At 31.0% G+C, this 26,916-nt stretch overlaps 2 protein-coding genes across 3 annotated transcripts in view; one reads left to right on the top strand and one right to left on the bottom strand.

Moving 5' to 3' along the window:
* The window catches only part of LOC145307249 (uncharacterized), a 31,942-nt gene extending 20,911 nt beyond the window's left edge, over positions 1–11,031 (bottom strand). The window contains exons 1-3 of the mRNA XM_080149622.1: positions 10,908–11,031; positions 8,533–8,610; positions 5,784–5,835 (exon numbers count right to left, since the gene is read on the bottom strand). Of these exons, the coding sequence (XP_080005748.1) occupies positions 5,784–5,835; positions 8,533–8,610; positions 10,908–10,932 (155 nt within the window). The 5' untranslated portion in view covers positions 10,933–11,031. The remainder of the gene's footprint in view (positions 1–5,783; positions 5,836–8,532; positions 8,611–10,907) is intronic.
* A 12,809-nt stretch (positions 11,032–23,840) lies between these two features.
* LOC145307520 (neurotrimin-like) overlaps positions 23,841–26,916 on the top strand; it is a 71,484-nt gene continuing 68,408 nt past the window's right edge. For both annotated transcript variants that reach the window (XM_080149987.1, XM_080149979.1), the window contains exon 1: positions 23,841–23,975. The gene's annotated coding sequence lies outside the window, so the exon portion shown is untranslated. The remainder of the gene's footprint in view (positions 23,976–26,916) is intronic.

The following is a 26,916-nucleotide window of genomic DNA, read 5'->3' on the forward strand; positions in this document are numbered from 1 at the left end:
AAAGGAGAGTGATTTTTGTCCATATTTCACTTGTCTGAGAAAAAGGAAGATGATTTCTGTCTTTTTTTGGAAGGAAATTTCTGTCCTGTTTAGGAATGACTTCATTTCCTTCATATGATCCGGTTTTAGTATATCTTAAGGATCATGGAAAGAAAACCTAGTAGCGGGGTTCGTCGTATTTTCACCCTAGCTTTTGATAGGTTAGTTTAGGTACATGTTAATGATTGTCCTGCAGTGTTAGGAAATAGTCCCCGCATGGTTAGAGCCCCCCCCTCCTGCAAGGGCTAGAAATAGGAGAAAAGCTAATGTGGAAATACGATGAAACCCCCGCTACTTCGTTTTCTTTTTATAATCCTATCTTATTATTCAGTTGTGCAAGATTATTACTATTCCATTTTTAGTTTGGTCTGCTTTTCTTTCATTAAAAACTGTGATGTCTATTTATAATTTACAAACAAAAATATATATGGATAAGAAAATAAGATAACCTAGACATAAAAGTTATCTACTTTACAATAAATCTCAAGCTATAAGGCTATAAAGCTGTCCCTTATAATTGCATTTCTTTTTGCCCTTGTAATAAACTGAAACAAGCAAAGCTAAGGAATTGGGTTGAGTTCTCTTAAAAAAGAAGACGTTTCAAACTTAGCATGTTGATTGCTGTACTAGTCAGGTATTATTTGAAAAGTGTAGCAACTTTATAATCTTTATCGGAATGTCGTGCGTCTATTTTAAACCTGTTAATATTTTAACTTTTTTAACAAAAATTCTTTATGTGATTTAAATATCCGGTTGATCTGATTTTCAGAATACTGATTCCCAAGAATACAAAATACAGTGTTATAGGCGAAGCATCTCTAAGTGTTAATTGTCGTTTGTCCTTCCGTTTCAGATCTTCGCTTTTATGGATATTGCTATCCTTGTTTATTTAAGATTGTGTTGTTCTACTTTATCTTAAATGTGTTCTAATCCTTGGCAATGTTGTAAAAGTTATTATAAAGGATGGTCAAAGTTTGGGAATTCATACTTATAAATTACATTTTCCGGTTTACATTAGGTTTTTTACCCTTGAAAATAATAATTATATTTTGTATCAAATCGTGGAGAATCTAATTAATTAATCTAAGGAATTTCTGATTTACACACATTTGTTTTTTGATGGAGGTCGAAAAAAACCGATTTTGAAATTATGAAATAAGAAAAGATAACTGATTGTGCGTCTGTTTGTATTGAAGGCTTTCTGAAAGTCAAGTATGTAGTGTTTATCAACTAAAATAGACTTTTCCAGAAATCTACAATCTTAAACGTAGTAAAAGATTTATAATTACTTGGATGTTACACCACAAAGGGAAACTCCAAGCTGACTAAACTAACCATACACCCCATTCACCCCGTTTACTCCATCCCCTCCTCTCCTATTGGATGAATGACCTGACCAATACCAGCAACCTAAATTTTCCTCTGTAAATTTATCCACGTGTTCTATATCCATTAATGCAGTAGTAGACTGTACATCTTTGTCAACATGCAGCCAAAATATTTGGCATTTGGCTACCATTCATTTTTTTCAAGCTCAAACTGTTTCAAGCAACGCTTTCTATAGTAAATTTGTTGTTTTCAAAGATATTGAAGTTTACTATAAAGTTATTTCCAGTATGGTTTCGAAACCGATTTATATCTGCAGGTTAGTAACCATACTAAAAAAATCCTGTATATTATAAAATAATACCAGTTTAGCGTCGAGGTGTTTTAATCTTATAATTTTTCATTTTAATATCCACGAGAAGCTGTCTATAATACGATGCAATAAGTAACTATTCTTGTTCTATTTATTGTAAGAGGAAAAAAGGATTGTTCTGTGAGTGGGGAGAAAAAAATGGATTGAAAGTTTGCCAACAACACTTGGTAGAACAAATTATATATTTGCATTCGGGAATTATAGTAAACCCCCCAAAAAAGTATGACTTTAATACAGCACAAATTAAAGTTAGTTAATCTATATAATAAGTATTGTATGTCCATACATATGTAATTAACCATACAAATATAATTTTGTACACTTCGTTACTTCTTATTTACTTGAAATAATTATTAATAATATTTGCAAAAAATGCATGACAATATTTTTAAATTACAGGATGATTTTAAATTATAGCTTTAAAGGGGTTATTATTATATTTTTAGCAACTATCTAATAGCCTTAAATTTTTTGCTGTAAAAAGTTTAGAATGAAGAAAAGAGATGTATAGCATATCTGTATTTGGTACTTGCATTTTCCTTCTCAGTTTCAGAACATGAAAAGATACAACAACAAAAAACATGCAACTACAGTGTAGTACATCAAAATAATCAAGTAAAAGGTTTAAAAAAGATAAATATACATTATTGTAAAACAATAGAGGGGGAAGGGGTTATATAACAGTGTGTCCCAACCCCGAGGAACCTGTGAAGACTTTAGATTAGGTCTTTGGAAATCAACCAATAGCGTAGTGAATATTAACACAGCCAAGTAGCCACGTAGGAGCAGAAAGCAATTTGCTAGCAGACGAAAACGGACCCCAACAGGGGGATCCAGGTAGTTTATAGTTTTATTAAATATACAAATAAAAATGCAGGGTACTGTCAGCGACGGTGTCCCGAAAAAAATATATTTTTGTAATTGTAAAGTGTCCTTTTTCTTTACCCCCCGTATTTGTATTTTTTACATGAATTCTTACAGATTTAATAGAATTTTGCACATATATTCAATTGGGAATAGAAGTATATTTCTCTTAAATCTTTGGATGAATTTCAATGATTTAAGATGAAAAGGACATTACCTTCATACAGAAGAAGAATTTTTATATAAAAAGAAAAGGTGACATGATATTTAACCACTAAGAAACTTCCAGTTAACCCTTACAGATCGGGGGGGGGGGGGGGCTCCAAGAGCCCCCCCTCTAGTTTTTTCAATCTTATTTTTTTTGTAGGTAAGATGGAGTGCTGTGACTTCATGACTTTTTAAGTTTAGTAATTATACGTCGGCAAGAGTTGATTTTATTAGGATATCTGGTCTGTGTCGGTCGTGGTGTCCGGTCAAAGTCGGTTGGGTAGCACCAAATTTAGAAAAAAATTCTAAGTAAATCTTAATTTCTACATTATGACTTTTGTGTATAAGGTAGAAACCTAAAATTTTTTTGGTGAATACTTAGATATCAATGACCTTCTGAGAAAAGTGGTGTTATGACCGTTTGACCGCTCCCTGACCGACTTTGTGACCGATTTTTGTCCGGCTTTTACTACAGACATATATCATGAATATCGTGGCTTCTATTACAGCTAGAGACCTATAATTTTTTTTGGTAAATCCTTGAGCAACAACAAACAGATAAAAATATTAATTTGCGCCGCCAACCGCCGTTTTACCGCCGTAACCGCCGAAAATGGCGGTTTCCGTTATTTGCCGTTTTTCGGCGATGATCAGAAAAAGTAATTTTTTTGTTATGAAAAATAAAAGTTCGTCCTAAAATTTGGTCATCCTAGCTGCAAAATTGGCCGCTCTACAGCTGTTTTAAAATTTAGCGGCTGGCCGCTAAAAAGCGGCTAAGGAGCGGCCTGGCCGCTATGACTAGAAAAAGTAATTTTCTCTAAAAATACACATGAACCACCAGAAAAAAAATTTACGTCTTTATCTGTACCAGGAGCCGAGATAGAGGGGGGGGCTCTTGGAGCCCCCCCCCCCGATCTATTAAGGTGGGAATTGGGGCCCGAGCTGTAAGGGTTAAGCAGTTTGCTAGATGTTTTGCTATAGACAAATATCCAAAAGTACTGTTTCAATAGAATTGAAGTTTTTATCGATTAAAAAAAATTTCATACTTCTTTAATAGCGAAGCTACTCTATAATTCCCCGTCAGTCCTTATTTCATTTACTTATTTGAAAATAGATTGCTGATTTGTTTTATTAAGATTCATTTTCCAAAGAGCATCCAGTATATTTGTATGTCAGTCCATAGGTCATGCTAAAAAATATAATTGTTTGATAAAAGAATAGTATCTTAATAAATTCTATTCTAATGTTCTTCTTTCTCTTTAATTTTCTTACTTTTTAATGACCACTGAACATTTGCTTGATTCACTTGTCAATTCATTTTTTGTGCTTCTTTACTTATGGATGTTGTCATTCTTGTTCTATTTAGTGTTTGTACTTTATTTTTTGATATTGAAGCAAGGTTTAAGTTAATCCATTAAAAGAATTAGGACGGATATTTTTATATTTTTTTTCTGTTCCCTAGCGGAAATTAGATGGAAAGTTTATCATTTTTTTGCACCAGACTTTTATAGGTGTTTAACACTAGTAGCACAATACTATTATTTTCAAAGCTAAAGGGGCAATGGGACATACTTACTTTTATAGGACTCGATTATAGAGATGTTTGCTTATAATATTTTACCTTATTGTAAAAGGAATCAGTATTAAAAAAATCAGATTAATAGGATTATTACAAAACATAAACAATTGTTGTCAAAAAGGTTAAAAATCAAAATTTTTTAAATGGACGTATTAATAGAGTTGCTACGCTTTCTAAATCGTACCTTACTATCATAGAAATCATCATGCAAAGATTAAAATCGATAGGACAATTCTAACATGACAAAATTAACAAAAGAGCAAATTGTTGCAGACGGACGGGCCGACTCTAATCATAGAAAAGCTTCATTTTTATAAATATAAAAAAATGATAATATGACTAGCTGTGTTATCTAAATATTTGATTTATGATACAAAGTAGAACGATGTCCGTTCGTCTGCCAGTCTGAACTTCAATATCCTGGTAACCGCTAAACCGATTGAGCTCTACTCTTTAGGGAATAAAGGTACTATTCCTCTGATGGTTTTTAGCCATTTTCTTAGGGGATGTTCCTAGTCAAAGAATAAGATAAAAATACTTTTAAATCTTAAACTCGATACAATTTGAAAATGTCTGTGAGAATGATTTTGCGGTACTTTAATAATTTTGCGTTTTAAAAGTTTTTTTTTGCGCCAAAGTAGAAACACAGTTTTATGCAAACAACATAAATCAATCAAAGCACATTTACCTGATTGATATTTTTATACAGGTTCTTTTTTACACGAGGGATTTTTTTGCAGCGCAGCTACTTTACAAGATATTATTTCATACAGTCACATGTAGGTGAATGCTTTTATGAAAGTAACAAGATAGTAGTCTGTCTATGTTTGTGTGTGTGTGTGTGTGTGTGTGTATGTGTGTGTGTAGCCTAAGATCTCACTAAACGTTGACCGACAGGTTTCTTCTTTACGGTGAAGCTTCTTGTAGGTCAAATAGGAATTATAAATAATTATAAAAAAATTTTCTCCAAAAAAATGTTTTTTTTTTAATTTTATCATTTTTCAAACTAATGTGAAAAAGGAAGGTTTAACATAAATCTACCTTCCATCAAGTGCCCTAAGGGGCGTAGCCGCTCGTTGATCTTAAGATTCTTAAGATACTAAGTTTCGCTGTTATTAAATATCTTTGTTTTTCTTCAAGATCTTCTTTTATGATTGATTTTTTTGTACAGAATAGTAAAAGATATATGATGCACTATTAGTATATAGGTTTCTACTAAACACAATAAACAACATATTTAAGATTTTTGTCGAAAGCTTACAAATGCTATAAGTAAAACAAAAAAAATTAATAATTTTAAAGCTATACACATTTAATTTATCTGATATTCTAGACATGGACTAACAGAAATGGTATATAATTTGTAGAGAAGCTTCGCTAGTTAAGATAATATACCTGACTGTATCTACGTCAGGTTGGCTGGGATCAAGAACAATGTCTGCAGTACCTGAATTATAGATAGCTTGATGAAATACAAACACTTCAAATCAAAGTTTAAAATTGTGAGATATGATTGTTATTTTCCAGTATGGCTTTGATAATACCTGCTGGATTAGAACCGGTTTATTTACTGAAAAATCATGAACAGCATCGCATTACAGACAGTTGTCCACGAGTATTAAATAGAAATCATAAAATTAATAGGATTTTTAATAGCCAGCTAACGAGACTGGTTTAATCGTATATTTTTTCATTTCAATATACGCAGATTGCAATCTGTAATTCGATACGATAAATAACTATTCCTCAAAACTCACATACAAAACATTGAACTAAAGTTTACACAGACAGAGGCGTATTCTATTATGTTGAAAAATGTTCAATCTACCGTTTATTGGGAATAAATCCTTATCTATTATCATAAAAATACCATAGCAAAAGGGATACATAGATAGGTCAATATTAGATAAATCAGCATATTTTTAGCAGATAAATGTATTTCTTTTGAATGTATTTTATAAATAATTTTGCATGTTTAAATAGGTCCTTTTATATCAAATTATTTTTTTTATATTATAAAAACTTTGTTGTTTTATGGCAAATAAAAAATCTTTATGAACATTCCTTAATGGATACTTTCTTTTTATTCTGATTGGATGTTACAAATTGTCCAACCTTTTAAACCAATTTTTTTTTTATATGTAAATTTATGTTTTATTTGTTTTGCTTTTTTTACCAAAATACTTTTTCTTTAATTTCTTTAAAAGTCTTTAAGAAGAAGGAAGGGAAAGAAAAGCGTGGACTAATGTTCTATAAAATAAAATTTGAACAGAGCAGGTAAAGATTTTCATTATCTATAATACAAAGTAGAACGATGTCTGTCTGTTTGTTTGTAGCGAAGGATCTCGCTAACCGCTGAACCGATCGGGTTCTCCATTACAGGGTAGCTTCTCATAGATCCCAGGAAGGTTTATAACTATTTTCTTGGAGGGTGGGACACCCCTAACCCCCCCAAAAAATGAAAAAAACCACAAAAATTAAAATAGTGGGGTCGACTACCCCCCCCCCCCCTCAAAAAAAATCCTTCCCCCAAAATATTTTTTTTGAATTTTCTCTAAAATCTAAAACACGAAAAATTAGTTTGATCAAACCTCCTGGGGCAAAGCCCCTAAAAGCTAGGGGCGAAGCTAGTGTATATATGACGTATGAGTTCGACAACCCCGCCCCCCCTCTCTTTTTTTTTGGGGGGGGGGATAAATTTTTTTATGTGCTATTTATCTTGAGATGGTCGTGATAACCTCCCCCAGAATAGTTATCAACCTTCCTAGGAACTATCAGAAGAGTACAGATAAAGATCATTTTACTTTATTATAAGGGTTGTTGGAAAATCTTACACTTAGTATTCTTGAGTCTCTTACTACCACCAATGCTAGGTTAACCTTAGTAAACAACTGTCCCTGGCCCAGGAATAAATGGGGAATAGTTAGTTTATGTGGGTCAGCAAATTTTAAGATTTGGCTGGCGTTGCTCATCTAACAGATCTTCTGTATACATTGAATGTTTAAACAAGGATATTTTAATAAATGCTGACTCTTGTTTCAATGGGAATAGTCCCTTTCGTGGCAACGCCTCTAAAGGGGCGATACGTCTTTATTTTTAAAATGACTTTTGATAGGTTATTTTAGGTTAGGTTAGGTTATATTGGGTTAGGTGATTACCCAACAGGGCTAGGGAATTTAACAGTGCAGCTGCTTTATAACTTATACGTGTCCGTATAGTCATGCGGTTGTAAATCTTTTAACAATTTAAATTATCAGCCCAGTCTATTTTCATCCTTTATCTTACTGGAATTAAACATGTTTTAAACATCAATGATTTTTTAAGGCTCAGCTATTTAAAAATATGAATTTGATAAAATTATCCAACAGACTTTGAAACTGTTGAGGATCAAGTGTTGCAACAATCCTAAAAAGCCTTTCAAATATACCAATAATTTACATTTTTTCTATAAAAAGTACAATAAAGGTATTTAAATCCCGAGTTTTAGTTCTTTCTTTGAAACTCTGATAAAATCGGTGCTAGGTATTTTGATTTACTTTACCTACCAATTTTCCTACATTTCAATTCTTTCAAACTTTTACTTTTTTTCCTCCCTTCTATTTTAGTTCACCATTCTTTTTCTTTTTTAATTTAGAAGCAATTCCATAAAATCTCTATTTCCTTTTATTATAAGATAATCTAACATTACTTTGATTCTAACTTAATTAATTTCATATTTTGTTGTCATATCATAATCTATTTCTTTATTAATTACAGTTACCCAAAGCAACTTTTATTTAAATAGTGACTTCGTCTCTAAAAGCCCCTATCAATTTTAATTTTAAAAAGAAAAAAAATAATAAAGTACAATTCAGGGGAGTCTTTTTTTATTGAGAGGTTGTGGATACCTCCCTTAAAATAGTTTAAAACATTCCCTGGGTCTATATAAGCATTACTGTAAATGAGAACCATATCGGTTCAGCGGTCAGCGAGATCCTTAGCTACAGATAAAAAAAAGCTTAATATAATAGGATACTTAAAACAGATTGTATGAAACAGTCAAGTTGCACGCAGCCAGGTTTATTAGATATATTCAGAAACATATTTTTGAAATTTATATGATATTACAAGCGTAGCATTTCTACAAGTAGGTTATATTACTAACCTTCACAATTATTATCACAGAGGTTTATTTGTCCATTGACAGCCACCGATAAGAATAAAACTGAGAACAGAGTACTACCTAAAAATATTCAAGTTAAGATTAAGTTATTTTTAATTGACCTACTCATGTAAATCATAATCAAACAAAAAAGTCAAAGATTAAAAATCATTTTGTATTCTATATTAAGTGTTGGAAAACTGTCTGAATATTGATTTGTCCAATAAGATCTTGTAAAGGAACGATAAAGATAAATCCATCATTTTGTACAAAGGTATAAGATTCATGAAATCTTTAAGAATGTGTAACAATGGGGATAAAGGAGGGAAATAGTTTTAATATTCCCACATACTTCAGGGAAGCAAGGATATATTGCAGCAGCCTCATCTAAGACGCAACCGCAACCCTTAAAGAATCCACTGCCACAGTTACTATTTAAATCCTCTAATTTTTTTATAATCTAAAAAATTTCTAACACAACCTAATGCACTTTTTAGAATATGTTTAAGAAGTTAATGTAAAGTAGACTTGAACAAGGAAGAAAATAACCACAAGTAGCAAAGCACTAGAAATTCATGGAAGAACAAAAAGACAAAATTAATTCTAAAAAAGATTAAGGTAATAAATGTGCAATAATTCTGAGAAATCACGAAACAAAACAAACTGTCGGATAACGTAATTCATACACTGTATGATCATCGATACAGGGAATCTTCAAAAAAAAATAAGCCGTCTATCTTCAATAGCAGCCGAGAAAATCACATTTCCCCCATAGCATTATGGAAGAAATGAAGGACAGACAGAGTGAATTGAGTAATTAATTGAGTGAGTTTGATAGTAAACAAAACATTTAATATATGAGGTTTTGTTCTTACTTTAAAATAAGATATTGTACAATGCTACTATGCAGAAGATTCATACTTTCATACCTTCGTCCCTGAATTTTTTCACCTTTATCCTTTGATTCTAAACTTTTCTGTTGGAATCAAAGATAAAACACAAGAAAAAGTTTTAGGCGTGAATTGTCTTTATAATTATTAACTTCCCCTCTCTGTTTTAAATCTTTTATAGTGTATAAGTAGAAACAACTGTTGTTTTTAAAGAAAGCAAGTTTTTAAGTAAGTCCACTGAAAATCCAAACGACATCATTTATTCGAGAACAAGAAATAAATATTTTAATTTTTTTTCGGAGTAATGAATTTGTGTTTAGCAGGGAGAAGGGAATGTAATTCTAACAAACAATTCTGAAGGAAAATTTCCTTACAAACCCCTTCTCTTTTTTCTCCCCTTCTTATCCGCTGCCCTTCAGTTACTTTTTAAAAAAGTAATACGCCAACTTTACCCTAACAAAATTTTGGATTTGCGGCAATTTTAGTTGTAATTGATTGTCTGAATAGCAGCCCCTGGTGTTCAGGAAGGTTTTAAGCAATTAGCTGACTTCTTCTATTGAAGTAGGGGTGAAGAAACTAGTTGTATTCAATAAAGTTATATGCCCAGTTCACAAATAACTTTTAGAGTTCGACCGATTTATTCTGTAGGTCAACCTAAACAAGTACAACTAACAAATGCCTTTATAAAATCGGTCAACCCAGGGGTAGCCAGTCTAACCAACAATTCTACAAAAAATCACGAAACCTTATGGGGTATAGTTTGTTTTTGTCATGTAAGTGAAGAGAGGTGGGAAAGAAGGGGAGAAAAAGGGGAAGGGCCCAAAGGGGTTGTGGGGAAATTTTCCTTTAGAGTTTTATGTCAGAATATCATTCCCTTGTCCCTAGGTCAACCTAAAGCTTCTTTAGGTGGACCTAAAATTTTCAGAGGTCGACCTATGTCTTTTGTGTCCATTTTTATGTAAACTAATAAAATGCCCACTGGTTTGCGGAAATAGCTCTTTTCCTTTTTGAATGGTTGCATTCATCCTTGTATTTTTTACCCTTCCTACGAAATGTGTAACTTTGTGAATGAAACACAAGAAACTATTTATAACAAAACTTGATGGTTTGTTTATGTAATATTTGCATTGTTTTTTTATAGCGCAGCTTCTTTAAACTTAGATGTTTTTTTTGTTCGTCTGTCCCTAATTTTCATTGTTTTTATGTGTTCATTTTCTATATATAAGTATCTTTAATAAAATACTTTAAAAAGAAAAGATCTTGTTTAAATTTTTGTGCTGTGACCATATCATTATAGGACTGTATTTAAACTATTTTGCTATTAGATATGATACTAGAATAATCAAATCAAAAATATAATAATCAGACGACTTTTGTTAAATGCCAACAAAAGTCACATTCACTCTTTAACCAGTATTTTTTTGGTAACAAATACATTCATACACCATATTACTTTTATTCACAATTAAAATACTATGCATTTTTTACCTAAAAAACAGTGAAACAAAAACATTTTAAATTCACTATATGTATATGATAAATTACACTAAAAAATAATTAAGTTTTGATGAAGTCAGAGGCAGGTAGCACAGGGCCATAAACACAGAGAGATAACACTCAAGAATTCCAGAGATATGTCTTCGAAAGAAAAAAATATATTATTTAACATTTTTATCTTATTTTCTATCCGTGGAACTCTAACCTAGAAGGAACGATATCGAGCTTTAATTCTTTGAATACATATAGAAAACCCTTTGATTGCCCAAATTTTGTCCTCATGTCATGATAATGCTATAAGCCTGTTTACGGGTCAAGGCATTCTTTCTATATTGTTTCTATCAACTTTACTAGTTTAAAAAAGAGAAAGAAGGACAATTCAACATCTCTATTTATCATGCGCTTTCGACGAGTAAATCAATAAGTAAAACACACCATTTATAATATGAAGTCCTGATTAAAACTGAAAACACCAAGGAAAAATAGCTTTTCATGATGCGTCTTATCCCTCGTGCTCTTGCAGATAACAGTGTTTATTACTTGTGTAAACTCACAATATCAGGGATAACGAAATGTCTGATACAAAAATATTACAATAGGACATACAAAGTCTCGGTTTTCTAAAGGAATAAGACAATGGCCGATAAATTGATGTACAACGCCAATGATTAGGAACAAAATCATCCTCTATGTTGATTACATTTAGTGGTTGAAACGTTTGAACAGTCAACTTTATAAACAAAAACACCAAAATTCACTAAAGTCCCCAAAGTTTTTAAGCCAACGAATAAAGAAAATTTATTATGAACTTTGGGGACAAGTGTAATAAACAGTCCATTTTCCTCTCTCTGCAAAGAATGCTTTTCTGATGGACAAAGAGCTTCACCCCTATCCCTTAAGGATGGACTGTCAAGAATGAGAACTCGTAGCTGGCGAAATCTAAAAGTTCAAACTGACACAACCAAAGCAAAAAAGTGCTTCTTTCATATTAAAAGATAAAACAATGTGATTCATCAGTAAATTCCTTAAGTTGGTTTTACATATTTGTAAGATTGGTTGACTTATTCAGAAGATAGATCTACCAACTTTTGTTGTTTATGTTTGATAAAAAAATGTCTCAATCAAAATCTATTTTCCACCGTTTAAAACTCTAATAAATGGCATGAAACTTTAATAAGGCCATCATTTGTGAAATTTAAAAGCTAATGAATAAAGAATATATTATATTTTTTTTAATTTAATTAAATATTCCATAACTTTCATTTCAATCCTTTTTTGGGGCCTATTGCATTCATTTTCCATAGGCAAAGAACGATGAACACCATATTAGCAAAGATATATTTTTTTTAAATATAAAAGTTAAAATGTGTGAAAGTACCAAAAGATCTCGCTAACAGCTGGACCTATTTCATATTTTTTTAAAAGATGTTTTCCTATTTGTCCCAGAATGATTTTACTATTTTTGGCAAAGGTATCTAAAACCTCATACAACAACAACTACTGAACACCCTTCCCTCAAAAATATTTTTTAAACTTTTTTCTCGTCAAATTACAATTTTCAAATAAGACTTCAAGAAAATTTCAATGCATTAATAAAAACAGACAGCCTCTACGGAAAACTTCTAGAATAGTTGTGCTGCTTTTCAAAGTCTATATAATGAGTGAGGCAGGCTATTGGAATGTTTTAATTAAAATATTTTTTTATTTCATGTTTTTATTCAGTTTTGTATAAAAGTAATTTACTTTAATGTAATGGTGTGAGCATAATATTACATTCAATAGCAAAGCTTCTTTGCAATTCATACTTGAAAGTATGTACATAATCCTCGGAATTTAATCAATAACAAGGGGTACATTAAACCAGAGATAGCTATCTAGAGGGTTATAATTTTGGAGGAATATCTGACTATTTTTTATTTTTTTCTTTTTCCTTGACCCTTTTAATTAATTCGCGTCCTTTGAGTTTATGATTAAACTTAAACCCTAAATACAAATAACTTACTTGTTAGGTCAAGTTTTTTTTTCTCGCTAATGACATTATTTGTATGAAATACAAAAAAAGGCACAAAAAGATCATTCTATTAACTCTATTGAATGATTATCCTTATAATAAAGTAAAAGGATGTTCGTCTGTGTGTCTGTACCATAGGATCTTGTTAACCGCTGAACCGATCGGGTTCTCCTTAACAGGGTAGCTTTTTATTGGTCGTGGGAAGGTTTATAACTATTTTTTGGGAGGGCACCACCCTCCCAAGAGAAATCGCACCTAGAAAAAAATTATCCCCCCTCCAAAATTTTTTTTTTTTACAACTTTTTTAACTTAAACTAAAAATTGGATTGGGGGATACCCCCCCCCCCTCAAAAAAAATTCTCCTCTACCAATTTTATTTTACTTTTTCTCTTAAAATCTATAATAATAAATTGGGTTATCAAATTCGACTCTCCCCTTCTCAAGTTTCCCTAGAGGCCTCTAGGGGCGTAGCCGCTAGTATGTACATATACTAATAATGGAAACAAAATATCTGATCAAATTTAAATATGTTATTGACTTACTTACCCCTTAACTTTTGATATGCTATTTTATCAAGTGAAGGAGGAGTTTTGCCCTTAATGGATATTATGGTATTGTTTTCTTGTTTTTTATGATATTTTACGTACACAAATAAATCTCACATTAAAGTTGCGTGTGTATGATATGGGTGCTTTACCAGGAATGCAGGGAAATAACAATGGCCAATTAATTCAGTCTAAATTAGTTATCTATAATACAAAGTAGCTTGATGTCTGTCCGTCCGTCTGTCCGTCCGTCCGTCTGAAGCTTAAGATTTCGGTAACCACTGAACCGATCGGATTCTACTCTTCAGGGTATATACCTATTGGTCGTGTGGTGGTTTTAAGCTATTTTCTTGGGGGGTAGGACACCCCCAACCCCCCAAAAAACAAAAAAATCCCCCCCCCATTTTTTTTTTTTTTTTTTTTTTTTTTATTTGCTGAAGATTTCCTAGGTCCTTTGTTAAAAAATATTTTTTATTCCAGCATTTATTTTGAATGAAAGAATAGCAACATTCTCTCACTAAAAACAATAAATATTAATTTTTTTTATCATCTCTTGGGGCAAAGCCCCTAGAGGCTAGGGGCGAAGCCGCTAGTCCTTATAATAAAGTAACAAGATTTCTGTTTATATGTCTGTGTATTTGTTTGTCTGTACCAAAGGATCTCGCTAACTACTGAACCACCGGACTGACCGAGCGTTTACTTACTGTATACATACATATATATAATCTTCATTTTCTGCTCTAATTTAAATTGTTAGCAATAATACCATTGAAAAAAATAAATTATTGCTTTTCTTCTATTTATCTATCCCTGAACCTGGTGTATCGTGTGTTTGGCAATAAATGTTTTGATAAAATGTAACCCAACCCAAGTTTTTACAAAGCATTTACTGTATAGTATATTCAAGGAATCCAATCAAGTCTGCAAAAGAATTTGCAAATAATAAAGGTAATCACTCAGACTGCAATTCTGATTTTAATATCTTTGAGAACTGTGCAGGAAGGTAGGTGAATAGAACGCTATAGGCTTCAGTTAAAGCTATAGACATTGCAATACCGATTATATTTATAGATAAATCTGTTTATAGTTCCAATAGAAAAATTATGTCATATCAGTATAGTCCATTATTCGGGACTTTTCGGCAAAAAGTTTTTATTTTTAGTGCCTATAAAAAATGGGATGAATTTAAAAACCTTTGGCCGAAAATTCCGAATTACGTCATATTAGAATAATGGTCTATTCTATTATGACGTCATTTTTATAGGCACTATAAAAGCTTCTATGTAGATTTATTCTTGTGCTTGAGCCGTACGATTAGGCGTACGAAAGCACACTGGCGAAATTTATCCCTTTAAAAAGTTACTTTCGCAGACGAGATCAGACACTTCTATTCTGCTGAATACACTTTAAAGGTTTTTGCAAGTCTACATGTAACAAGGCTAGTGTGATTTCAATTCCGCTTTCCGTTTTATATTTACAACAAATAAATGATAAAAGTTGTTTTATGATGATAGAATGTTATACAACATAGTTTAATAATGTATTAATATGCGCTTCTGAGATTTTATTTTGTGATACATATGCGCTTTTGAATGCACACTGTCGCCTACCAGACTTTCCTTGAAATTTTCCTGTTTATAAATCACTATACTAAGTGGGCTTGTCATCTAAGATCTGCGGAAAAGCTGGTCTTTAAATTTTTAAAAAGTCAGGGTTATATGTGGCTTACATTAAATTTTAGAGATGTAGAATAGATGGAAGATATGTTGGTTTTAAATTTAACAACGCATTTGATAGTTTTTTTGATGCTTAAATAATTCAAAATGTATTTTCAAACAATAAATTGAAAAGCTTCGAGAGCTGAGAAGGAAATAATATTTGGTGAATATTAAACTAGTTTCAATATAATTCTTTTATAACATATATTTCACAACTATTCGCAATTCTTGATTTATTTGTTGATGATTTAATTTGTGGAAATATTTTTCATTCAGAAAGGAATATGAGTAACAAAGAAAGTTTTTTTTAATAGCACTTAAAAATTGAAAATCTAATAATCTTACTTATTTGGAACAGATAAACAGCGTGACTTTATAATACACTATTTAACGGTAAATAATGGGGCCACGGCGGTAAAATTAATATTAATCTTTTAATCTTTGATATTTCTTATAGTTTCCGAGATTATGGGTAATTAAACACATAAATTTTGCACCTGCAATAAATTTCTTTTTTATTCAAAATTCAATAATTTCTAGACTAAAATATAGGCAATGGATTATGTTTTCTAGAAACAATTGTTTGCAAATTTTTGACCTATTAATGGTAAATGCTTTTGAATACAATATGGAGTTTGAGTGGATTGGAGTATAATTAAGCTGTTTTTATACAATTAATTTTTTATACAATAGATTTAGTTTTTTAAGACATACAGAGATGTGGTGGAGGGAGGTAAGGATATTCTTCTCCTTTTTGGGGCAATATCTCTGAAAGGGTCTGTCGAACTACCCATCCAAATAAACTAAAACCTGCACTGGACCAATGGTAAACTGTGCTGAAAATTGTGGAATTTATTGTCCTGCCGCTTACTAGATCTTATCGAAAATACATACAGAAAAACATGTAGACATCCAGGAGTACTTTTGTATCGTGACACTAAAAGTTCAAGTCTAATCAACAACTAACAGACAAACTATAATTTTTTCAAGTCAAAAAAAGAGGATGACCACTTAAATAAACAATTATTTACGCACTACCCACACTAGAATAGGTTATGCAAATTTAAAGAAAATACTCAATAGTAAAACTGCACAATGCAAGGGGTTCCTTGGTGTTTTCATGGTTACGTCTGGTTCTTATTTTTAGCAAATTCTAAATATAATTTTGCATTATTTTAGAGTTCCCAATTAAAATATTTTTTAAAAACATTTTCATCCTGCTTTGAAATAAGAAAAATCTACTCCCCTTGATTCCTCAAGTAAAAACTTTAAAAAGGAGGGTGCAGGTCAGCAGCTTAAATTTTACCTGTTGGAGCGCTTTCCCTAGAGGTTAGGGACGAAGCTGCTAGTAGTATTTTTTTTAAAACCTAACTTTTATATACCACATTATCTCAACTAACATAAATAAAAGTAACAGAGGAGTTTAAAATAGATTTTTATTTCAAGTTGTCTCAACACTTAGCTTAGGTTTTGCATTATTGGCTACATTTAGGGGGAAAGATACTCCAGTGTAAATTTATTTAACACATATTTATTTTATTTTTATAAATTTTAATTCCATACTATTTTAAAATTATGTTTATCATAAAAGTGCTTACAATTATATGTAGAATTTAAAAAGTCCCTAAAATAATTAGTATGTGTCGTTACTATTTTAATAAGGAAAACCATGTTTATGACCACGATTATATTTAAACATAATTTTTTGTCTATTGAAAGTGGATTACAAGAATCTTATTGGCCAAGATGATTATTATTATGAAGAAAGGAGAAAATTTAATTCTTTATTATCTTTTTATATAAAGGATTTCACCCTCCTAACTGTTGTAAACCACTGTCTTTGGCTTTTCTTATTCATTTTGTAATATGCCTAATTCATTGTATATTATACTAAGTATATATAGCAAGGATCGGCAGCTGTATTTTCGGCTTACCACAAAGCTTTGGATGATCAGCCATGAATAACCCGCCACCAAGACATCAATATGCTGTATAGCAGCACAATGTTATTGGATAATCATCCGAAAATGATGGTTGACGGAAATTGACAGCGGCTGAAACTACAGGAACTAAAAAGCCAACGATCCGAAGTAAGGCGACTGTAAAGCCTTAACACATAATACAAATAATTATAAATGTATGTTTGTTTATCTATTTGAACTCTAAACTCTGAAGCACAAATCTTCTTAAAACTCAGGAATAAAGGAGTTGCAACTAAAGGTCTATTTCTAAAACATGTTTTCAAAGTTTTTTTTCATCTCCAGCCTAAGATTTCAATAACTACTGAACCCATTTTAGGAAAGCTTTACTTAGGTCCATGAAAGGTTTTATACTATGCAATACAGCGTCCCTAATTTATAGGGGCGCAGCCTCTAGTAGATTCTAAAAGTATCAAAGATAAATATTTTAGGTTAAATTATATGAGGATTAAAAGAGCCCCGTCAGATTAAGGGGATGGTTGTTTCAGTATAGTTTTATTATTGTTTTGAATTTAATATTAACCTTATCCATGCTAAACCCTAAGTTCAACTTTAAATACCCTGTCAACATTCAAATCAACACAATAATATAAAGCTAAAATATTCCTGATAACCCATTATTAGCAGACAGTTAATTACTAAAATTATGTTGTTATGTTTTTTTTTTTCCCAATAAGATCTCGTTAGGAAAGCTTTATTAAAGTCTTTTTAGACTATTTTTGCAACACTATGAGAAGCTTCTATTTAGATTCTAGCTACTTAAAAGAAGTTATTATATATTCTAGGTTTTCTATGTTTCTAATGTAAATGTATGCTGATGTATCTAATAGGTAGGCCTTGATAAGTAGATAGGTAAACCCTACTTTACAAAGTTTCAGTTTTTGTTGATAGGGAAATCATTGATAAGTTTGTGTACCCTTGACTAACTTTCTTAATAGGATGATAGGCATTAAGAGGGGAGCTTGGTTTTATAATCATCACTGTATCATTTTAAGCAAGGAAGATACATTTTCATTATAAATGTGATATATAAAAGTAACAGGATCTGTGTGTGTGTGTCTCTGTGTACTGAAGGATCTCTGTAACTGCTAAACCAAAATGGCTCTTCTTTACAGTGCAGTTTCTAATAGGTCCTGTGAAGGTTTATACCTAATTTGGGGAGGTTACAACCTTCCTCCCAAGAGATATCGCTCCTATCAAAAATCACCCTATTGTGAAATTTCAATATTAACCCTCAGCATGTCTTTGTTTCAGTGATAATATTTATAGGGTAGCTTCGCTATGCAAGAATTTGATAAAGTAATTCTTAAACATTTATGAATAATTATTATCTTTAAAGATAAGTAATGGGAAATCATTGTTTGTAAAAGCTGCATTCTTTCTTTTTGACCTATTACAACTGTGAAGTGTTGCAATTCCTTTTTGGCATTAAAAAAGTCGTTTTTTCTGAATTAAAAGATCCAATTTTCAATTTCACTCTTTATTTTTAATAGTGCCAAAATTTGTTAAAAGAATTAAACACTTATTTTTAGAAAATTAAAGCCTAGAAATCCAGAAGTTGAATAAATGACAAATATTTAGAAAAGTTATAAATTTAGGAAGAGAGAAAGATGCTTTGGCCATAATAGAGATTTACAAATGTTTCAATGTTATGGTATGGTAGGTTTGTGTTATTTTTAAGTAGTAAAAGCAGGCGAAATACCTTGGCCCTTAAACTAACCAACTAAACCAACTATTATAATGATAGAAACAAATGTAATGCAATCAAAGTGCTGTATTTTTGTGTATTTTTATGTCACGGTAGTATATTTGTTAAACTTATTACTGAACAATCTAAAAATAACTTTATCCTTTTTTTTAGAATATGAATCTGTGTCTTACCCGGAACTGTTGACAATACAACATACAACACCATGGTAACAAACAATTTGAAAACAGCCATACAGACAGACATACAGACAAACCCATTGACAAACAGACGTAATAACTTTCATTGAAATGATGATAAACAAACAGACAAACAAACATTGAATTGTTTTAATTCTGGGTTTCGGATCTATTTAAAATAATTTAAAAATTTGGGATGGTATTGGTAACGTTCCAATGTAACTGAATTTTGCTTTTCAATACTTCGTTTTCTCTTAGTTATGTAGGCAACCCCCCCCCTTAAATCAAAATCCAGGGGATGTAGATCAAAACTGCATCATAAATTAGGACTTTAAAACTATTCTTACTGCTGCTATGTCAGATGCAGCATATTAATAGTTAGAGTAGGAGGAATGGCTTGGCACACAGCTCTTTAACCACGCAAAGTAAGGACTTCCAGACGAAGTTAGAACTAACAAAGAGATGGTTGGCTGTTGAGCGTTTTACTTGACCTACTCCCCCGGATGTTTGAAAAAGGAGAATTGTTCTCTTTAGTTACTATGAGGTAACGATAGCTGTATGTATATGTTTATTTATGAACAAAAATTTTAGATCCCCAACTCTGGATTAAAACCTCATGTTCTGTCCATGTATTCAAATACATCATGTTAAAACAGTGTAAAATTTAAATCAACAACTGTTAACTTGTGTGTAAAAAGTCAGAGAGCTGCTATAATAAGAAATATTGTTAAAGCTTGAATATAACTATGTATTTGTCTGTTGTCTTTTTAAAACATTTTAAGATATAAGCACGTTAAGTAAGCAAAATGATATAAAAATATATTTTTTAAAAGTTAAAAATCTATAATAAAAAGTAGCTTGATGTCTGTCCGTCTCAAGATAAAGATATCGATAACCGCTGAACCGAATGGGCTCTTCTCTTCAGGGAATATGCCTACTGGTTCTGTGGTGGTTTTAAGCTCTTTTCTTGGGTGGTGGGGCATCCTCAAACCCCAATATATAGTATATATTAGGGTTGACTTCCTTTTACCTCTTAGAGCTAAGCCCCAGAGGCTAGGGGCGAAGCCGTAAGTAAGAATTATAAAGAGGAGAATATTAGAAGAGCAATACAAGCTAACTGTAGTTGATCCAATTATTTCACTACATGATGTTTGAATTAATATATTCATGTACATACAACTATTAGTTTGACACGTGTGGTTCACACAAATTTAAATTTAACACTAATTCTACAAATATTTCAAATATTTACCATTTTATGTGATAAATTAAATGTGTCATGCAGTAATTTTATTCATGATAAAATTTTAGAATTAAATCAAAACTACTCTATGATACTCTACATATAAGATGTTAGTCTTTTGTCTGAATCATTGAAGGTTAACGTGATTTTCTCGGTTCCTATTTAAGATTGACTGCTGAAAATTTTTGGAAGGTTCCTATACCATGAAGCATCCAGTATGTGGTTCGTTGGTCTGTCTCTCATGTTACAAAAAATGAATATATTTTTCATATATATAAAGGTTTCGTGATTTTCTATTTTAAATATATTCATTGTTTGTGACATTTGCTCTTCAATTATCATTATACGTTTGTCTTTCTATAGTTCGCTTCGCTACTATTGGGTGAAGTCACCAATGATTGAATTTTAAAGTGCTTCTATACAAAAAAAATAAATGTCTCTTAATGTACAACTATATTCCATAATGTTTGGATATTTTTAAGGTCAAAAAGCTTAAATGTTTGCGAAAAATGCTCCACTTATGCAATTGTTGCTGAATAAGGAAGATAAAATGTTCTCTTCCTTACTTGTCTCTTACAATATGTTTGTCAATTTAAAACTAAACCATTATAGTATGAAAATTATTTTTAGATTAGCTAAAAAGAGGGGAGTTTTTAGTTTAAACTTTTTGGTCTGTTTTTACATTAATAGATCTTAAATATCCAAAACTTTGATAATTAAGTAAGAATAAAAGAATTTAAAGTTTATTCGTTGGGGAATTTTACTTAATGACTTGTCATCTTATATACCTATCCTTAGAGAGGGGTTAAGATAAGAATTGAGAACATGGAAATACAAAAACAAGTATAGTTTCGGGGAGATGATAGGTTCGAATCGGCCAGAATCGCGTGATTGTTTAATACGTTAAAAACTGTAAATACTGTTGTTATAGCATATGCGCGATGTTGATAGCAAGTGTAAAGGGGAATGCCTTGGTCTAGAAAAGGCACAACTTATTATTTAAAACAGTAAGAACTTCCAGATAAAGGTTGTACAATCAAAGTTGTACAAGTAAGCAACATCTTTTTTGGAAACTGTACATAAAGAATCATAAACAGTTTTTATTTGTGTATCACCTAAAGGTACACAAAATACATTTACAAGGATGACCACATTACAAAAGCAAATAATGACGAATTGGATAATAGATATTTATGAAATAGTAGGGACAAGAGCTGTTTTATCAATCAATGCCTTTATACTGTCAAATAGTTTATTCTTATAATTTTTTAAGTCATAATTTTGTTTTAAAAATCTACTATTTTTTATCCCCAATTTTTTAAATAGCTTTTTATTCTTTATTTTTGTTTGATTATTCCCTTTTATTTCTTGAAATATATTTGTTGAAATGTAATTTAAGAGAAAGAAAATGGTGCAGCCATAAGACAGATTAAAACAAGAAAAATAAATCCATTAAACATACTCCACATTGTCCTAGCTTTGTCAAACAAGCGGAGTAATTTGAAAAAAAAAACATTTTTATATTTTTTAAAAGCGAAGTTTTTCTATAATTAGAGTCGGTCCGTCCGTATGTCCGTCCATCCGAGATAGATAGCTTTTATTCGTTAATTTAGGCATGTTAGAATTGTCCTATCAGTTTCAAACTTTGCATGATGATTCCTGTAGTAATAAGGTACGATTTAGAAAGCGTAGCAACTCAATAATCATTACCAGAATGTCCGTACGTCAATTTTAAACATGTTGATTTTTCTACTTTTTTAACAACAAATTTTTATGTGATCTAATTATCCGTTTGATCTGATATTTGGTTTATTGATTCCTGGGACAACAAAGAACAATATTATAAGCGTAGAAACTTTATAATTAAGTCCTACAAATGTAAGTATGTAAATAAACATTATCCTATATCAAGTAGTTTTTCAACAAATTTACTTACAATTTTGCTTCGACTCTTATACTTTTATGTTCTGATTATTCAGTTCAGACACTATACATGTGTTAATGTCCGTTTGTCCTACTGTTTCAGTGCTTTGCTTTTATGGATGTTGTCATCCTTGTTTGGAGTAAGATTTAGGTCTATTTCCATAATCATATAACTCCAGGAAAGGAGAGAGGGAGGAAAATTGGGCTCTCATTTGTTGGCTTAAAATTTGGGGGGGGGGGGGGATTTATGAAATAAACAAGGATGGCAACATAAAGAAACAAGTACAGCAAAGCAAATGAGTTGGACTAGGGTGAAAATCAACCAGATTAAGGGCATAGTAAGTAATGATACTCAGTTGTCATATAAATCTGTATTCAAGATTTCAGAAAAAAATATATTATTACTCATAGACTAACAGACAATATAATTTAAAGAAATATTCGTGCATTGGCCAGCATAAATTTCAACAAAAAATAGGCAATCTATTTTAAATAGCAAAAGAGAAAAACAAATTTCTCTTTATTTGATGTTCTCTAAAGCATTATAGACAGACTGGCACACCAAGTAAAATAAATCAAAGAACCGTCAGAGCATTACCGACAGTCTGTCGAACCAAGATATAGATTAGATGCTCACTGATAAGAAAATATTTAGCCAAAAAAAACAGCTGTCTTTATAAAATAGCAGCTGATAAATAAACTAAATAAACGACTGTCTGAGCATTACCTATAGACAAACGGACCGAGTTAATTAATGCTTATCGGTATAGAGAATATTTTCTAAAAATTTCAGCCGTCTATCTTAGATTGCAGCAGAGATATTCCCATTTCTTCCCTAACGCTTCTTACTGACGTACGTACGGACATTTCGATTATAGAGTAGCTTCGCTTCTAAAAAAGAAAATAATTTCAAAGTTCTCCAATCCCTATGACTCAGAGATGTTGGGAACATTGGACTGTAAATTACGCTGGTGCCCAATATTTTATTGATATACTTTCTTTGGCTCAAAAATATTAGATTTTTTTATTAAATTTTGATTGGTTGGTTCAAACTAGTAGTGTCCAAACTTTTCAACTAATTATTTTAATGCCCAGAGGGTTATTTAGTTTATCATTGGTTAGTTTGAGAAATTTCTAGCTTGTTTAAATGTTCCTTATAAATTATCAACAATCACAACAAATAAGCATAACAAATGCATTTGATAACCGATAATTCCTGCTGCAAGGGGTTGTGCATAGGGGGTGGCTTAAGGGTTTGCCTACCCCTGGTGGGTTCAAGAACAACATTTAAAGAAAGAGATGGGGTTGTTTTGAAATGATTTAAGAGGGTAAGAGTTGAAAAAAAATGTTGAAAGAGTAAATTTTAGACCATCAATTTTGGGGAGGGGGAAATTGAGAGGAGTGCCGGGGTCAAAGGGTGGGGAGGGGGTAGGGGGACTTGAGGTTACCATCCTCGCCCTTATAGAGACCCCGTCAATATACCCATGCCCTTGTCCCCCACTTCCCTCTATTTCTCCCGGCCCTGCAAAGCACTACTCCCTTTTGGTTTGGCCTCACTGCTGATTACATGGGGTATGGTGTTGGCACACTCACACACACACACACACACACAAGGCCCGGACAGTACTGAAGTAACCATTGTGAGTATAGGAGCTCTGCGAGTGTGTGTTGTCTCAATTTTAGCTTTGATTCTTAGAGATCAGTGATCAAGCCAGCGGTGTAAATACCTTTTTTAAGTCTTCTTTGATATCAGGTAAATATCATTTATTGTTTATTCTTTAAAAAATTTATTCTTTAAAAAATTACACTATTTTCATAAAATTTTATTAGACAATTACAATACTAAGTCATAAAGTATAAGTGTAATGTGCAAATTTCCAGGAAATAAGACAATTGTAGTATAATAAAACCTAAATTAGTATGTTTTATAACATAACCATAATTTATTAAGGCTCTTTATGGGTTTCTTTTGATAAAATAGTGTAAAACTTGATGTAGACCACGTTTGTGTTCTATATATGCATTTGTAAACTCTGGAGAGAATAAAAATTCTGCAAAACAAATAGAAGTTTTAGATACATTGATATAAGATACAGCTAAGCCAAAATAGTTCAGTGTCAATGTCAACCAAAAAAATATTAGTTATGTTTAAGTTAAAAACTAATTAAATATGATTAAAAGTGATCTTCTATTTCATTTTTTTGTTTTGTTTTGAAATACAAAAGTTTAGCTAGTGAGTCATAGAATGTATTTGAAGATTTGTTTACATTTTAAAGTGAAAAAGATACTTTTAGATGTGTAGATGTTTTTAAAAAGAATTAAAAAATATAGGATTCTTTGTTTGTGGCTTTTATAGTTGCTTACAAAAGTTAAAATCAGAGTTTGATATCATATAAAAAAGTAAGGTTTTTTTTCTGAAGTTTAAGATCTGAATAACTACTGGGTTCTCAATTGGCTAGTTTAGTTTCAGGCTTAAGTCTAGTGATGGTTTTAAGCTATTTTTCTAGCACACTCTGCCCCTGCGAATACAGATATTTGAACAAATTGTTATAGAAAACATACCCCTGATAATCTGTAAGAGCATATAAAGTTTGTATAAGATTGAGTACAGATATGGAACTATGCACATGGAGAGTAGTGCAATTCCTAATAGTCTAGGATTAAACTTAGTTTATTGAGGCAGACAGGTTAACTGTCAATCTAGTCTCGTTCAAAAATACATTTAGATTAAATACTAAAAGGAGTTAACTTTTAACATTTCAAAAAAATAATATAATAACTAACATTGTCAGAGCAACCAAACTAAAAGTAAAGTACCAAGATGTTTTGCTAACTGTTGTATGTCACATGTTAATGTTGTATTTTTATGCTAGTGCTGCATTAAATTGCTGCTTTTAATATATTATTTGCAATTAACTAACAAAAATATACAGCGTGAATCATGAAAATCAATTTAAGTATTGTTTAAATGCTCGAATGTTTTGCAAGCTGAAACTTACATTTAAAATAGATTCTAAATTCCTATTGGATTACTTTATTGGCAACGACAAGTTTACTCTCAATTTATTTTCTTAGCTATTGATTTAGATTAATTTTAACATATTTATAGGTTTAAGCAAAAATTTTGAATTGCTTGATAATTGGCATATTGTCGGCGTTGATATAAGGCAAGCTATAATGTGTCAGATATTGCCACTTATAAAATGTCATTAAGCCGACAAAATTGTTAAATCACTTGTCAAAACAAGTTCTAGGTTTAAACGTCTAAATTTCATTTTTCTTGTAAAATTGGATTCGTTTTAAAGAATTAAATTTCTTTTTACAAGGTGATTAAAATTAATTGATTATTATCTAGTGTTCTTAGGAACATTGTTTATTAATTTAATTAAGATACCATTGAGATCCTTGAAAAAAAGATTGTTTACTTTTTCTTATGCATTCATTTTTCTGCATAAAAAATCCTGCTAAAAAAACTTCTGAAAATATGATTTTATATTAGAGTAGAATGCAAATGCAGCCGATGATAGTAATGGCTGATGGATGTAAGTCTAAGCTTAGACTGCGTCATAACTAAAGGCGTTACAAATGAGCTTTAAACAGAAGTTATGATATTTAAGGGCCAGTTGTTGCATTTTTGCGAGCATTACCATTTTTGTGAAAATGGACTATTTTGCTTATAAGATTGATCATATGTTTTATGATTAAAGTTGATATAATTACAACAAAAAATTGGCCTTTTTAAAGGCATTCTATTGGTAATTAGGCATAACTATAATATTGATAGGCAGGCAGCATGTACATATATACAGTTAAATATGATTTTGGTTCTGGCTTTTAATTAGTATAGACTTCATTTGTATCTTTGTGTAAATAGATAGATAGATAACTCTTTCCATGATGAATTATCAACATTAATAAATGATATAATGTGTATATAGTTATGCATATTCTGTAAAGGAAAGTGGTATCATTAATTTAATCTTTAATATAAGAGGTTGACAACTGACTTATGTAAGTTTGTTATATTATTTATTAATTAAATGATTTTTGTCTGTGATATAAATAATTACATTACTGCATTTTTTTATCGCTAGCGCCATCTTATTTGTGTTTAAATGTTTTCTGAAATGTAATTTTATGATTTTTATAGGCTAAGGTATTCCCCCTGCCCTTCTAATTATTCCTGGGGCCATTTGTGTATCTTTTGGTAGCAGCAGAAATCTTTTAATTACCGTTTCTTGTATGATAATAAAAATGATTGCTAATTTTCCAATAATATTTAGATTATTTATGTTATTTTCTAAAAATAAATAAGTGAAATGCGATACTTTTTGTAGTCATAAATCATTTCTTACACAATCTATAAAAACTAATGATAAAATAAAAACAGACATAAAACAAAACATATAAAGGATTCTGGTTAAATTTTTATCTTAATTCAAATAAAATCATTTTAAAAAGAATTTAAGATAAAATATTCCACTGAAGTTAGGAAAAAAAGAACAAAGTGAAGATTCTGTATATAATTCATTTGTTTTATCTTTTTAATTGGGCCTTACGCAAAAGAAATTTAATGAATTCTTTAAAAAATGAAGGTAAAAGAACAGTAGGAAATTATTGATAACAAAATCTAATTCTAATTATGTCAGGAATATTTTCTTGAATATAGTATAGTACATGTCAACTGTATATTA

Source organism: Acartia tonsa, chromosome 2 (genome assembly GCF_053477335.1).
Source record: "Acartia tonsa isolate MP-2025a chromosome 2, ASM5347733v1, whole genome shotgun sequence".
In the NCBI taxonomy this organism is placed as follows: Eukaryota; Metazoa; Arthropoda; class Copepoda; order Calanoida; family Acartiidae; genus Acartia; species Acartia tonsa.